At 44.5% G+C, this 15,504-nt stretch overlaps 1 protein-coding gene across 2 annotated transcripts in view; it reads left to right on the top strand.

The window, feature by feature from the left end:
* Positions 1–14,613, top strand: part of LOC119965334 (solute carrier family 22 member 5-like) — a 104,435-nt gene extending 89,822 nt beyond the window's left edge. The window contains exons 9-10 of one of the 2 annotated variants that reach the window (XM_038795955.1): positions 12,906–12,936; positions 14,292–14,613. In XM_038795955.1, the coding sequence (XP_038651883.1) occupies positions 12,906–12,936; positions 14,292–14,391 (131 nt within the window). In that variant the 3' untranslated portion in view covers positions 14,392–14,613. Of the gene's footprint in view, positions 1–12,800; positions 12,937–14,291 lie in introns of both variants that reach the window. The other variant, XM_038795954.1, reaches the window with a different exon arrangement.
* The last annotated feature ends 891 nt before the right edge of the window (positions 14,614–15,504 follow it).

The following is a 15,504-nucleotide window of genomic DNA, read 5'->3' as shown; positions in this document are numbered from 1 at the left end:
GACCAAGGGCAATGTGTCCAAGTTTGCAGATGACACTAAGATGAGTGGTAAAGTGAAAAGTGCAGAGGGTACTGGAAGTCTGCAGAGGGATTTTGATAGGTTAAGTGAATGGGCTAGGGTCTGGCAGATGGAATACAATGTTGACAAATGTGAGGTTATCCATTTTGGTAGGAATAACAGCAAACGGGATTATTATTTAAACGATAACATATTAAAGCATGCCGCTGTTCAGAGAGACTTGGGTGTGCTAGTGCATGAGTCACAGAAGGTTGGTTTACAAGTGCAACAGGTGATTAAGAAGGCAAATGGATTTTGTCCTTCATTGCTAGAGGGATGGAGTTTAAGACTAGGGAGGTTATGTTGCAATTGTATAAGGTGTTAGTGCGGCCACACCTGGAGTATTGTGTTCAGTTTTGGTCTCCTTACTTGAGAAAGGACGTACTGGCGCTGGAGGGTGTGCAGAGGAGATTCACTAGGTTACTCCCAGAGCTGAAGGGGTTGGATTATGAGGAGAGGTTGAGTAGACTGGGACTGTACTCATTGGAATTTAGAAGGATGGGGGGGATCTTATAGAAACATTTAAAATTATGAAGGGAATAGATAGGATAGATGCGGGCAGGTTGTTTCCACCGGCGGGTGACAGCAGAACTAGGGGACATAGCCTAAAAATAAGGGGAAGTAGATTTAGGACTGAGTTTAGGAGGAACTTCATCACCCAAAGGGTTGTGAATCTATGGAATTCCTTGCCCAGTGAAGCAGTTGAGGCTCCTTCATTACATGTTTTTAAGGTAAAGATAGATAGTTTTTTGAAGAATAAAGGGATTAAGGGTTATGGTGTTCGGGCCAGAAAGTGGAGCTGAGTCCACAAAAGATCAGCCATGATCTAATTGAATGGCGGAGTAGGCTCGAGGGGCCAGATGGCCTACTCCTGCTCCTAGTTCTTATGTTCTTATGTTATCCAAGGCTCCCTAAACTTCCCATACTTATCCTTCGTTCCCTCAAGAACAGACTTTCCTGAATCCTAAGCAACTGTCACCTGATAGACTCCCACATGTCTGATGTTGATTTACCCTCCAACAGCTGCACCCAATCCAAATTCTTCAATTCCTGTCTAATCTTATCATAATTTTGCCTTCCCCCAGTTTAGCACCTTCAGGGTTACCATCATCCTGAGTCAAGGGAACCCTAAAACTTACAAAATTGTAGTCACTACTCCAAAAATGTTCCCCTACTGAAACCTCAACCACCTGTCGAGGCTCATTCCCCAATGCCAGGTCCAGTACTGACCCTTCCCTAGTTGGACCATCTACATACAATAAAGATTATAATAATAATCTTTATTATTGTCACAAGTAAGCTTACATTAACACTGCAATGGCGTTACTGTGAAAATCCCCTCGTCGCCACACTCCGGCGCCTGTTCGGGTACACAGACGGAGAATTCAGAATTTCCAAAAAAACGAACAAGCACCCAATAAGCTGGAAGCATCATGGATCTCCCACATCTCACAAGTGCAGCACTTAACCCCACTAACCAAAATTTCTATCACCAACTAAATTATTTAAGAAAATTTATTAAACTCTTACCTTCACTTATCGCTGCAGATACCCGAGGTAGTTCTTTGGATCACTTACCTTCCCAGGATGCTCTCTGGATCTCTCCCTGCAGATTAACATCTACAAAGCAAGAAGAAACAAAACAAAAATGGAAAAAGTACCTCCTCCCAGTCTGCACCGAATTAACACACTGCTCCAAATTACCAAGTTTCAATCCCCACTCTGGCTGCCTCACTCAGGCTGCCTCCAACTTCACGTGCGCAAAGCTCAGCTAAACTGAGGAGGCCTAGAAAAATATGGTAATAAGGGAGAAAAAACTTCACTGGTTAGAGTCATAACTAGCACAAAGGAAGATAGTTGTGGTTGTTGGAAACCAATCATAACCCCTACAATCACTGCAGGAGTTCCTCAGCATAGTTTCCTCAGCCCAACAATCTTCAACGGCCAAGGTAAGTTTGGGAAGTGTGAGGAGGAAAGGTTTGCCTTTGTCACAGTCACATGAATATCATTTAACTTTGATAAATGCTGGTTTGGTCCTGCAACAGAGTGAGAAGCATGATCGGAGGGATTTAAAGATAGGGGGTGAAGGGGCTGCACGGCGGCGCAGTGCTTAGCACTGTTGCCTCACGGCGCAGAGGTCCCAGGTTTGAACCCGGCTCTGCGGCACTGCCTGTGTGGAGTTTGCACATGCCCCCCGTGTTTGTGTGAGTTTCGCCCCTATAACCCAAAGATGTGCACGTGGCCATGCTAAAATTGCCCCTTAATTGGAAAAAATGAATTGGGTACTCTAAATCTGTTTTAAAAAACATAGGGGGCGAGGTTCTCCGTTTCCAAATGCCAATTTCCTGATGACCGCTGCATGTCGTCACCGTGTGCATGCGCAAATACAGACTTGGCAATTCTCCGGCCGTTTATTTCATGGAGGTTGGGCATTTTACATGGCTTGGCTGCTGGCCCCTCGCCTGTTGCAGCATTGGTGAGGGGGCGGCACCAATTTTTTCCACATAAAATGCCACAGATACTCCGCACTTTGCCTCAAAATCAGAGAATCTGGCCCAGGATTTGTGGGATATGTGCATAAATTTTGGAAGCGAGGACACTTGCAAGAACTTGGCACTGGAAAGTATGGTTGGAGATGGGTCTGTACTTTGCAAGGAAAGTGGAATCCAGGGACTTTTGTTTGTGAGCGTGCTGATGGTGGCAGATCTGAAGGAGGGGGTGACAGCATCTGAGGAAAGAAATCTGTTAAAAGTGTCATCTAATATGCAAACCAGGAAGTGAATTGAGTAGGAATGAGGGGAGAGAGCAAGATGTGGATCATTTGAACGGGTTAAGTTTGGTGAGGACATAATAATAAAAATTATAACAATAACTTTTTATTGTCACAAGTATGAGGAGCGATAAGGGAGGAATTAGGAAAAGTTACACATTCAGGGCAAACGTAGGGGAATATGCTGGCCTTTTGCTTTCCCCAATTATAACTGCTACTCATTCGTTGTCATGCCTTCAGTTGCCTAGCCCCAAGCTGGCATTCCTTACCTGCACCTTTCCATGCCACATTTCTCCTTCAAGATACTTCTTAAAATTTACCTCTTTGGCCAAACATTTTGGTCATTTGATTTAATATCCCCATAGTTGGTTCAATTTCATACTTTATTTTCTAATGCTCCTCTGAAGTTCTTTAATTTCATTTCTAGAAGTATAAGTTGTGCTGTTGGTCACACACAAACGGATATTGATCATAGAATCCACAGAATCCCTACAGTCCGGAAAGAGGCCATTTGGCCCATCAAGTCTGCACCAACACTCCGAAAGCGCACTCTACCCAGGCCCGTTCTTCCGTCCTATCCCCATAACCCCATGCATTGATCATGGCCAATCGACCTAACCTATATATCATTGGACATTAAGCATAAATTTAACGTGGGCAATCCGCCTAATCTCAAGAGGAATGCTTTGTGATTGATTATTTCTGACTGATCTCAGGCTGCCTTGATTGTTAAATATGCAATTTATGATTCCCTACAGATGTGAAAACTGACCACTGCAGTGAAACCACCAGCCTTGTGTGTTTAGCTAGCCTGATCTGTGGTAAACTTAACATAGTTGGCAGCTTTGGAAAACAAGGCATCGGTGACCTGGGACATATCCTTAATGACAGCAGATTTAGAGATGCCGCAGATGTTACTGGCATATCCCTGGAAGGAGTCAGAGACAATGTGTGCCCATCTGGTCCCCATGGAAACAGGCTGTCTTCTTGAAGGCTGCAGATGTCAGCAACCACCTGTCATGGAAGCCTAAGGCACTGTTGCTCTGTCATGTTGTGAAAGTTGTACACTCTGTGCTGGGATATAAAACAGTACAGCACAGAACAGGCCCTTCGGCCCTCGATGTTGTGCCGAGCAATGATCACCCTACTCAAGCCTAACGTATCCACCCTATACCAGTAACCCCCCCCCCCCCCATTAACCTTATTTTGACACTAAGGGCAATTTAGCATGGCCAATCCACCTAACCCGCACATCTTTGGACTGTGGGAGGAAACCGGAGCACCCGGAGGAAACCCACGCACACACGGGGAGGATGTGCAGACTCCGCACAGACAGTGACCCAGCCGGGAATTGAACCTGGGACCCTGGAGCTGTGAAGCATGTATGCTAACCACCATACTACCGTGCTGCCCTATCTCCTCCTTTGAGCTGAAACTCTGTGCCCATGGCCCCCTGTCCTGTAGAACTACAAACAGCTGTAGAAAAGGCAGCTGCTTCTGGCGTTGTTGCTGTTGGTGTGAGAAATGGCGTGAAGTTTCCAACCATCACCACCCATATTTCGCTTTTTGTTTTCTGATCTGATTATCGTTTAGTGGTGGTAAATTTCAGATGTCATTCATTATGATTTATCAGTTGACTCAACAATACCACAGAAACTTTTTTTTAAGAAAACAGTCTTGAGCAATGGTTCCTGCTTTGATTGCAAACATAGCAGATTCAGCTCCTATTTGTCCAAACGGACACATTATTTGCATGTTTAAGGGACACCTCTTTTAGGCAGATGCCTTGACTAGTATAATGTAGCATGTACTACAGGTACAGACCTATTGCAAGGCATGGTACCCTAAAATTGGAAATTCTTAGTGGCACAAATGAAGATAAATGGGTTTGCTCGAGCAGCCATTTCTGCAACATGATTGCAGGGTGAACAGTATGGGAATGAAATAATCCAGGGTACATGATTTTCAGAAAGTGTAAGCAAAATGGAAAAGGAGGAAGGGTGCGGCCCTGGTAATAAAGAATGAGATAAAGGTAGTTGGATGATAGGAACTTGGCCTGAAAAATCAGATGCTTGAGCAATAAATGTAGAACTAAACATGTACAACAGGGCAGCACGGTATCATTGTGGTTAGCACTAAGGCTTCACAGCACCAGGATCCCAGATTCGATTCCCACGTGGGTCACTGTGCGGAGTCTGCACATTCTCCCCATATCTGCGTGGGTTTTCTCTGGGTGCTCCGGTTTCATCCCACAGTTCAAAGATGTGCAGGTTAGGTGGATTGGCCATGCTAAATTGCCCTTTGGTTTGATGGGGTTGCTGGGTTACAGGGATAGGGTGAAGATGTGGGCTTGAGTAGGGTGCTCTTTCTAAGAGCCGGTGCAGGCTCGATGGGCCGAATGGCCTCCTTCTGCACTGTAAAGTCTATGACTCTATGCCTCTATAAATCTGTAAATTAGAGAAACGTGTAATGAAGGATATGCAATAATCCTCGGGGACTTCAGCATTCATGTAGATTAGGCAAAACAAATTGGCAAAAAAGTAGCTTGGAGAACAAATTAATGGAATACATTTTCTAGAACATTATGTCAAGGAACTAACTAGGGAACTGGAATTTTAAATACAATATTCTGTCATGATTCAGGATTGATTAGTAATCTTATAGTAAGAGTGGAGAAGAGTGATCATAATATTATAAAATTTTATATTAAGTTTAGAAATGATGGAGTTCAAAGAATTAGGACGCTAAAAGATTTATTTCTTGGGGGTCGTTTTGCGGGATTGAAGGAGCTGGGAGTGAAGTATGGGCTGGAGCAGGGGGAAATATTTAGATACATGCAGGTTCAAGACTTTGTCAGAATGGAGATACAGAGCTTCCCAGTAGTGCCGGCTTCCACATTGCTGGAGGATGTGCTGACGACAGGGGGACTGGAGAAGAGGGTAGTATCAGCGGTTTGCGGGGCTATTTTGAAGGAGGCAAAGGCGCCGCTAGAAGGGATCAAGGCAAAGTGGGAGGAAGAGTTGTGAAAGTGTATGGAGGAGGGGTTCTGGTGTGAGGTGCTCCGGAGGGTAAACGCCTCCACCCTGTGTGCGAGGTTGGGGCTGATACAGCTGAAGATGGTGTATAGAGCGCACCTTACAAGGGCAAGGATGAGCCGGCTCTTTGAGGGGGTAGACGATGTATGTGAACGTTGCGGGGGTGGGCCTGCAAACCAAGTTCATATGATTTAGTTCTGTCCAAAGCTGGAGAGTTACTGGAAGGAGGTATTTAGGGTAATCTCTACAGTGGTGCACGTGAAACTGGACCCGGGCTCTCGGGAGGCCACATTCGGGGTATCGGACCAGCCCGGGTTGGAAACGGGCGCGGAGGCAGATGTTGTAGCCTTCGCCTCATTGATTGCTCGAAGGCGGATCCTGTTAGGGTGGAGATCAACCTCCCCACCCTGTGCCCTGGCATGGCGGGGGTCCTGCTGGAATTCTTGACGCTTGAAATGGTCAAATTTTAACTGAGGGGAAGGATGGAGGGGTTCTACAATTCATGGGCATTATTCATTATACACTTTCGAGAATTGGCTCACATCAAACATTGGGGAGGTTGGGGGCTGGGAGGATTGGGGGGAGAGGGACTGTATGTGTTAATGGAGACTATGGGTGATTCCTGATTCCTTTTTGCCATTTGTTTATGTTAACATGCGGGCTAATGTCTCGGGTTTGGTGGGAGGATGGGATAGTTGTTATTGATATGGGGATTGGCATTGCATTCGTTACTGATTATTGTTTATTGTTGGGTGTAAATTTGGGAGAAAATGTGAAAAGGGAGAATAAAACATATATTTTTTTAAAAGAAATGATGGGGTTAAGTCCAAAGCAAGAGTCTTACATTTAAATAAGTCCATTGAGATTTATGAGATAAAGCAGGCTGAGATATTTTGGGAAGTTAGTTAAAAATGATGACACATAAGCAATGGCAAACATTGAAATTGATCAACCAATACTCATTCCCTTGAGGAATTAAAAACTCAACTGGAAAGATAGTACAAGTTGAGATAAATTAAGGACTTATAAGAAAGAAAGTTATAATTTTGCCAAAACAAAAGAGCAGCATGTCTGAGTAGTTGCTGGGCTTTAAAATTCAGAAATTGAAATGAAGAAATTGTTGAAGCGTTGGAAATAGAATTTGATAGCAAACCAGCAAGAAATATATTGAAAATGCCATTGAAATTATATGAAAAGGAAGAGTTAAGCACATGTAGACATGTGTCCCTTGGAGGTCAGGGACAGTAGAATTTAAAAATGAAAGAGAATGGGAGGAATGTTAAACAAATATTTTGGGCAGAATTTACTCATGTTGCAAGATTTTCAGCTATCATTTGCAGTGCGTGATTCTATTCACAATAGTCAAGCGCCTTCGAATTCAACCATCCAGAAGGCGGCTAATTATGTACGCACTTCCAGGATTACCATTCAATTTGAGATGGTGGGTGGATTCAGGAAGTCTATTCGATGTGCACTTTGCAATCGGTAGCCTTCGCAAATTCTGCCCTGAAAATCCTACCAATGGTAATTTAGCAAGAATATAAGGTATAAAATAAGGCGTGATCAGTATGATGGGAGCATCTGACATTGTATCACCGCCCAATACTATCTGAAGCATGACTCTCCAGGACCTTCTTGTTCAATGGCAAGCCTCGGCCTGTGGAAGACAACAGCATTACCATTTTTTGCCATTAAAAGTTTAAAAGTATTAAACTCTCACGCCATTCTAAATCCTGCTATGCAACTGCCTTCTCTGAGTTTCTGATAAATATGTAGCCCATGTAGCAATGAGAGGATTATACAATGGCTTAAGGACTCCCACTGGCCTGTCGCTGCTGCCTGGTTAGTTGCCGACAATGGACTTGGCTGCTCCTGAAATAAGTGAACAAAGAAGGATCCTCCCTAATTGCGCCTGAGTAGGTGTGGGAAGTTGTTTTCTTGAACTGCTGCAGTACATGTTGTGGATGTACACCCACAGTGCTGTTTTAGAACATTGCAGGATTCAGGAACAATGAAGGAACAGTGATAAAGTCCCAGTTCAGGATGGTGAATGACTTCAAGGAAAACTCACATGCTATGATGCTCCCATGTCTTTTTTGGTGGCAGAGATTTCATGTATCAAAGATGTAGCAAAGGAGCCTTGGTAAGGTCACCTTGTCGATATTACATACTGATGTCAGAGTGTGCCAAAGGTGAATGAATTGCATGTTTACGATGGTAGATAGGGTGCCAATTAAGTGGGTTGCTTTGTCCTGGATTGTGCTGAGCTACTTAAGTGTTGTTGGAGCTGCACTCACCCAGTAAAGCAGATAGCATGCCATCATACTTCACCTTTGTAAAATCTGTAGATGGTAGACAGGATTTGGGGCATCAGAGGCAAATACCCGCTACAAGTCTTTGAACATTTCTTATAACTCAGTATTTATATGACTGCAGTATTTATGTGGTTAATAATGATATGCAGAATAATGAGAGTAGTGGATTCAGCAAGGCGGGATTGTTATATTTTCTGCTATTGGAGATGGTGATTGTGTGGTGTCAGTGTTACTTGCCACTTAAAAATCCAAATGCAGATCTTATTCATTGCAGATATGGACTACTTCAACATCTGAGGAATAGAACATGTTGGAGGGGAGGTAATTGTAGAAACAGTTGAAGATAGTTTGGCCCAGGACATTGCTCAAAGGGACTCCTGAAATGATGACCGAGAACTGAGATGATTGACTTCCAACAGCCAGAACCATCTTCCTTTGCATTATATATGGTCAAACTAATGGAGCGTTTTCCCCTGGATTCCTATTGACTTCATATTTTCTCGGGCTCCTTGATGTCACGCTTTAAACAAATGCTGCCTTGATGTCATGCGCAGTCACTTTCACCTCACATAGATATTATACAATCTCCACAGTTCAGAAGGAGGTCATTTGACCCATTGAGTCTGCATTGAGTTAAAAAAGAAATGAAAATGAAATGAAATGAAAATCGCTTATTGTCACAAGTAGGCTTTAAATGAAGTACACTACCTAGGCCTACTCTGTCACCCTATACCTGTAACCCCACGTAACCGACATATCTTTGGGCTCGAAGGAACATTTATCTTGGCCAATCCACCTTTGGACTGTGGGAGGAACCAGAGCACCTGCAGAAAACCCACTCAGACATGGGGAAAAAAGTGCAGTCACCGAAGGCCAGAATCAAACCCAGTTCCTGTATGTATCTTAAGACACCATTCACCAGGATGTTGCCTCGGATGAAATATTTAAGTTATGAAGAGAGGTTGAGTAGGCTTGGGTTGTTTTTGCTGGAGCGACTAAGGGGAAACCTGATCGAGGTGTAAAAGAGTATGTGGGGAATGAGCAGGGTGGATAGGGAGCAGTTATTCCCTTTATGAAGGATCGCTTATGAGGGAACACAAGTTCAAGGTGAGAGGCAGGAGGTTTAGGGGGAATGGAGGAAAAACCTTTTACCCAGAGGGTGGTGACGGTCTGGAATGCACTGCCTGTGAGGGTGGTAGAGGCGGATTGCCTCACAACCTTGAAAATGTAACTGGATGAGCACTTGGTACGTAATAACATTCGAGGCTATGGGCCAAGCGCTGAGAAACAGGATTAGATTGGCAGAGCAGGTGTGCCATAATATGCAAACATGCAACCAATGAACACTCAGAATAGGACACAACCAATGGGCAGTCAGGACACTCAGAGGTGGCATCACCACAAGGGGGCATGACATAAAAATTATAAAAGGGATGAGGCATTCACACCCTCTTTCCACAGACAGACATCTCGAGAGTTAGACAGCAGCAGCATCACACCCCAGCACATGGCTTAGAGCAAGCTGGTACAGTTAGACTGAGTTACTCCAGTTAGACTAGCAGAGAGTCAAACTCATTTGAGAACTGTGTTAATAGTTCAATAAACACGTTGAACTAATTTCAGAGTCTGGAGCATCCTTTAGTTAGGACTGCATCAGGTAACAGCCTGTGTTATCCGAAGCAGCATAAAATGACAAGGTGTTTTTCATGTGTTGGTGCAGACTCAATGGGCTGAACAATATAGTGCTGAAGGTCTCTTCTGCACTGTATTATTCTATGATTCTGTGATACGATTCTGTGAGCCTCAGTGAGTTCCTGTAGTGTACGTTGTAATAGTACACACTGCTACCACTGTGCATCAATGATGGAGGGAGTGAACATTTGTGAAAGGGGTGGCAATCAAGCAGACTACATTGCCCTGGATGGTGTTGAGCTTCTCGAATGTTGTTGGAGCGGCATTCATCCTGGCAGGTGGGGAGTATCCCATCATACTCCTGACTTTTGCCCTGCAGGTGGTGGACAGGCTTTGGAGTATCAGGTGATGAGTTACTCAACACAGGATTCCTTATCTCTGACCTGCTCTTGTAGCCACAATATTTATATGGCTAGTCCCATTCAATTTCTGGTCAATGATAACCCCCCCAGGATGTTGATAGTGGGGAATTTATTGATGGTAATGCCATTGAATGTCAAGGGATGATGGTTTGATTGCCTCTTATTGGTCATTGCCTGGCACCCGTATGGCATGAATGTTATTTGTCACTTGTCAATCCGAGTCTGGATACTGTCGGTGTCTTTCTGCATTTGCGTGTGCACTGCTTTCAGTGTCTGAGGAGTCGTGAGTGGTGCTGAACCTTGTGCAACCACCAGTGAACATACCCACGCCTGAACTTTATTTTAAGGAAGGTCATTGATGAAGAAGCTGAAGGGGTTGGACCTAGAAAACTGCCCTGACGAACTCCTGCAGTGATGTCCACCGACTGAGATGACTGACCTCCAACAACTAACCATCTTCCCTTGTGCTAGGCATGACTCCAACCAGGAGAGAGTTTTCCTCTGATTCCCATTGACTTCAGTTTTGCTTGGGCTCCTTGATGCCATACTCGGTCAAATGCTGCCATAATGTCAAGGGCAGTCACTCTCACCTCACCTCTAGAGTTCAGCTCTTTTGTCCATGTTTGAACTAAGGCTCTGCAGAAGTCAGGAACTGCGTGATCCTGGTAGAACCAAAACTGAGAACAATGAGCAGGCTTTTACTCATTCATAGTAATAGCCTGTTGATTAACCCTTCCATCACATTACAGATGATTGTGAATAGACTGATAGGGCAGTAATTGGCCGGGTTCGATTTGTCCTGATTTTTGTGTTCAGGACATCCCTGGACAATTTTCCACAATGCCGGGTAGATGCCACTGATGTAGCTGTACTGGAACAGCTTGACTAGAGGCACATCCAGTTCTTGAGCACAAGTCTTAAGTACTATTATGGAATGTTGCCAGGGCCCATAGACTTTGCAGTATCCAGTGCCTTCAATTCTTTCTTGATATCGAATTGGCTGAAGACTGACACCTGTGATGTTGGAGACCTCTGGAGGAGACCGAAATGGATCATCCACTCGGCACTTCTAGCTGAAGATTTTGCACTGAGAGGGCACATTCAATAAGATACCACATAAGTGATTGTTAAACAAAATTAGGGCTCATGGCTTTGACAATAAATATTAGAATGAATTAAGAATTAGTTATTAGGCAGAGAACTCAGTGTACGAATAAGGGGGTCATTCCCAGTGAGGCAGGGTGCAACTGGTCTAATGCTACAAAGATTAACTTTTAAGCCTCAGCTATTTACGGTCTACATCAGTGGCTTAGATGAGAGAAGCAAAGGTAAAATATCCAATTTTGCTGACAATGCACAGCTGGGACGGAAAATAAGCTTTGAAGAGGACTCACGACTGCAAAGAGATCGATTCAGTGATTCGGCAAGTGAGAGTGTAAATAGACAATGTGAAAAATGGAAGTGGATGTTGGTGATGGAGCAGATATTTGATTGGAAGCCATCTCAGCAAAATGTAACAGCATAGTTTGAAATAGTCTTGTTCAAACACAGACATTTTTCTGGGAGAAGGATGGAATCAGTAGCTGAAGAACAGAGTTTACATTGGGAAATGAAGGCAATGGTTTGGTCTTCCTAATATTTAGATGCAGGAAGTTTCTGCTCATCCAGACGAATTAGAGATAATGGAGGAGTGGAGAGGGAGGATGGTGAGGGTAAAACTGAGTTTCATCAGCCTATACGGAGAACCTAATCTTATGTCTGTGGATGATACTCACATTGCCCAAGTGTGAAATCAAGAAGGTGGCAATAGCTGCATTTTCCTTCAAATGGTGCATGTTCTGTGGTTGACTCCGGGAATGTCCAGAACCAAGACGTGGCATTGTTGCAACACAGAATGGAAGATTGTGGACGTGATCTTGTCATCATTCAGAATAGATAAAATCCTAGTTTATCCATGTTGCTTTCCCAGACCTTGTGAGGAAAAACCTAAGTAATTCCAGCCCAATTCTGCTGTTGGTGTTTGGGAACAGGTTTACTGCCTCTTCACTGCAAAATTAAGCCCGACAAAAGGTTAACAATAGGCACGAGTAAACAAACTTCAAAACTAGAAATGTAAGATTTCCCATGCTATTTGAATGTATTTACATTGTAAATATTTGAAAGAGTATTGATGACACTGCCTGCATTATCATAGGTCATAGAATCCCTACAGTGCAGAAGGAGGCAGTTCACCTCATCGAGACTGCACCGGTCCTCGGATAGAGGACTATACCTAGGTCCTATCCTATCCCTATCCCTTTAACCCCACTTTGGAGCAATTTAGCATGGCCGATCCACTTAGCCTGCATATCTTTGGACTGTGGGAGGAAACCAGAGCACTCATAGGAAACTCGCGCAGACACGGGGAGAACATGCAAACTCCACACAGTCATCCGAGGCCAGAATCAAACCCGGGTCTTTGGCACTGTGATGCAACAGTGCTGACCATTGTGCCACCGTGCCTGTCTATGGCTTTATTTGATACGTGGGTCTTCACCTTACAATTCATGTATGTGCTGTATTTTCACAGGAGTTTATCATGAGGTTCTGCCTTTTATTCTGATGGGGGGTTTAATGGTGTTTACAGCAATTTTGGTCTTGTGTCTGCCTGAAACTGTCAATATTCCTCTCCCAGAAACCATTGACCAAATGCAGAAAATGAAGAGGTAAGTGTTTACAGTTTCAATACTTAGACTTTTTCTAAATTTTATGCTGCGAGCAGTGGCTTACATTGAATTTGAAAAATATCCTAGTGCTTTAGAGTGGAGAAATAAAGCAAAGACCTGTTTTTTGATGAAGTGTTAGGAGAGTAGATTAAAAACTGAGTTAAAAGATGTGTGGCTCAAATAGAGGGAGAGAAGCAAAAATCCAGATATGTCTGCAAAGGGAACGACGCAGGCAGGACTCGGCGGACACTCGGCCCGTCGAGCGCGCAGAATCGCCGCGGGGGCCACTTTCAACATTGCCGCCAGGTGTCAGAGCGGCGTGGCGCAATTTGGGTGCACCCCCACTGATTCTCCAACCCATTGCAGGCTCGGAAAATCCCAGCCAGAGGCTGGAAAGGAGGTCATTGGGAAATTTGAGTCTGACACATGTATCGCTTTGATGAGGCTTAATACCTTAACACATTTTCCACTCCACCATTATTGCTGAATGTAGGTAGTTTTGCTTGTGTCCATTGAGTTGAGATTGATTTTTCTGATCACTGGATCTTGACTGAAAGGAGCTGATCCTCGAGATAAAGGGCTAGATTCTCTATTTCTGCGGCTGAGTGCCGGCACCAACGGAGAATCCGTGTTGCTCCACGACGGGACAATCGTTGCAAATCCCTCCAATGTTATATGGAATATCCTCGGATCGCACAGAGAAGGGCAGAGAACCGCCGGGTCCTGGGCGCGCATGCGCAGGGCTGACAAGCTGCAGCTATGCACGCCCACGCCCCCACCGGTCCTGCCGGGAATCATAGCACGGCCATGCTGGACCGCGCACCCGCTCATCCCAACAACACAGCCCACCCCTAGCCACCCCACCACCACCCCCAGACCTAGCAGAAACCCCCTGGCCAGCGACATGGATCCCGGCCGACTGTGGCAGCGCTGGACACTGTCCGCAGTCAGAATGCCAGGTTCCCGACCGCTGGGACCACACCTGGCCCGTGCCATTGGGAATTCGGCCCATCTGGGGCGAACCACCGTGGTTGGGCCAGCTGATGATGTGCCATCGGCGTTGCGACTGCATGTGTCACGTGTCCCGTGATGCCAATTTGGAGGGGGCGGGGCATCGAACCGACGCCTGCCCCGATTCCGGCGTCTGAAGCCATTCTTCACTGGATCACAGATTCTGATTTCGTAGAATCCCACCCACAAAGTTTATATTCCTCTGTCCAGCGAACTGAGCTAAACCAGCTTCGCAGGTGCTAAACTGGCCCCCCTATAAAACCAAACTGATATGAAATAAGAGAGACCGCAAAAATTGGTTTGGGGCATTCTTTATGATGGTGCTGTTTTTGATTTTCTTACAGGTTCAAATGTCGAAGGAATCATGAAAATCAAGACCATTATTATGAAAATGGAACAACAAGAGAAAACATTGTGGTCTTCAGTAAAAAGGAGGATGTCTAACCAGCCCTGGCCACGTATTAGCAGCAATGGAGAAATGGACAAGTAATCCTTTCTGTCGAGTTTACATCACAAACTATTATCCCCTATTCAAAAATAATTAACAATGCAATATTGTCAAATATTCAGATCAGACTACACTCCTGCATACTTGTATGTTTCCTAGTTTCATTTGGAACCAAAAATGTATTCTTGTGTTGCATAAAATTATGTCTTACACTTCAAGTGTATTATGAGGTTGACTTTGACAAGTGGACAGCAGACCAATGGGACTTGTTGGATGGCTAGTCTCCCGTACTTGGAGCACAGAAGTGGCCTCAATCTGAGGTGCTGATCTCATTATCATATAGTTTCCCTTTTGTGGATTGTGAAGTCATGAGAGATTAAACACAAAATTAGAGATGAATGTAATAAGGGAACATCGGTGATCATGGGTGATTTTAATCTTCACATACATTGGGCAAATCAAATTAGCCACAATGCCATAGAGGAAGGATTCCTGGAGTGTATACAGGATGGTTTTCTTGACCAATATGTGGAGGAACCAACTAGAGAGCAGGCCATCATAGACTAGGTACTGTGTAATGAGAAGGGAATTATTGCCAATCTGTGCAGCGGGGCCTGGGTGTCCTTGAGCACCAGTCGCTGAATGTAAGCATGCAGGTGCAGCAGGCAGTAAAGAAGGCTAATGGTATGTTGGCCTTCATTGTGAGGGGTTTCGAGTATAGAAGCAGGGATGTGTTGCTGCAATTATATAGGGCTTTGGTGAGGCCACACCTGGAGTATTGTGTGCAGTTTTTGAGGAAGGATATTCACAGACAGTGGCCTAATAAAATCCAGAATGAAAAGTTTGTCTGATCATAAATGTAACATCATCCATTGATTGCTGTAAACACCTATTTGGTTCACTAATGCCCACTTGGGATCGAAAGATGCTGTAATTACCCTGTCTAGTCTACATGTATCTCCAGACCAACAGATTTGTAGTTAACTCTGAATTGCCGAGCAAGCTACTCAATTCAAGGGCAATTAGGGATCTGTTCGGGTACAGAGAGGGAGAATTCAGAATGCCCAATTCAGGACTTGTGGGAGGAAATCGGAATACCCGAAGGAAAC

The sequence above is a fragment of the Scyliorhinus canicula genome, chromosome 4 (assembly GCF_902713615.1).
Source record: "Scyliorhinus canicula chromosome 4, sScyCan1.1, whole genome shotgun sequence".
NCBI classification, from domain to species: Eukaryota; Metazoa; Chordata; class Chondrichthyes; order Carcharhiniformes; family Scyliorhinidae; genus Scyliorhinus; species Scyliorhinus canicula.
This window is presented reverse-complemented; position numbering and strand designations above follow the sequence as displayed.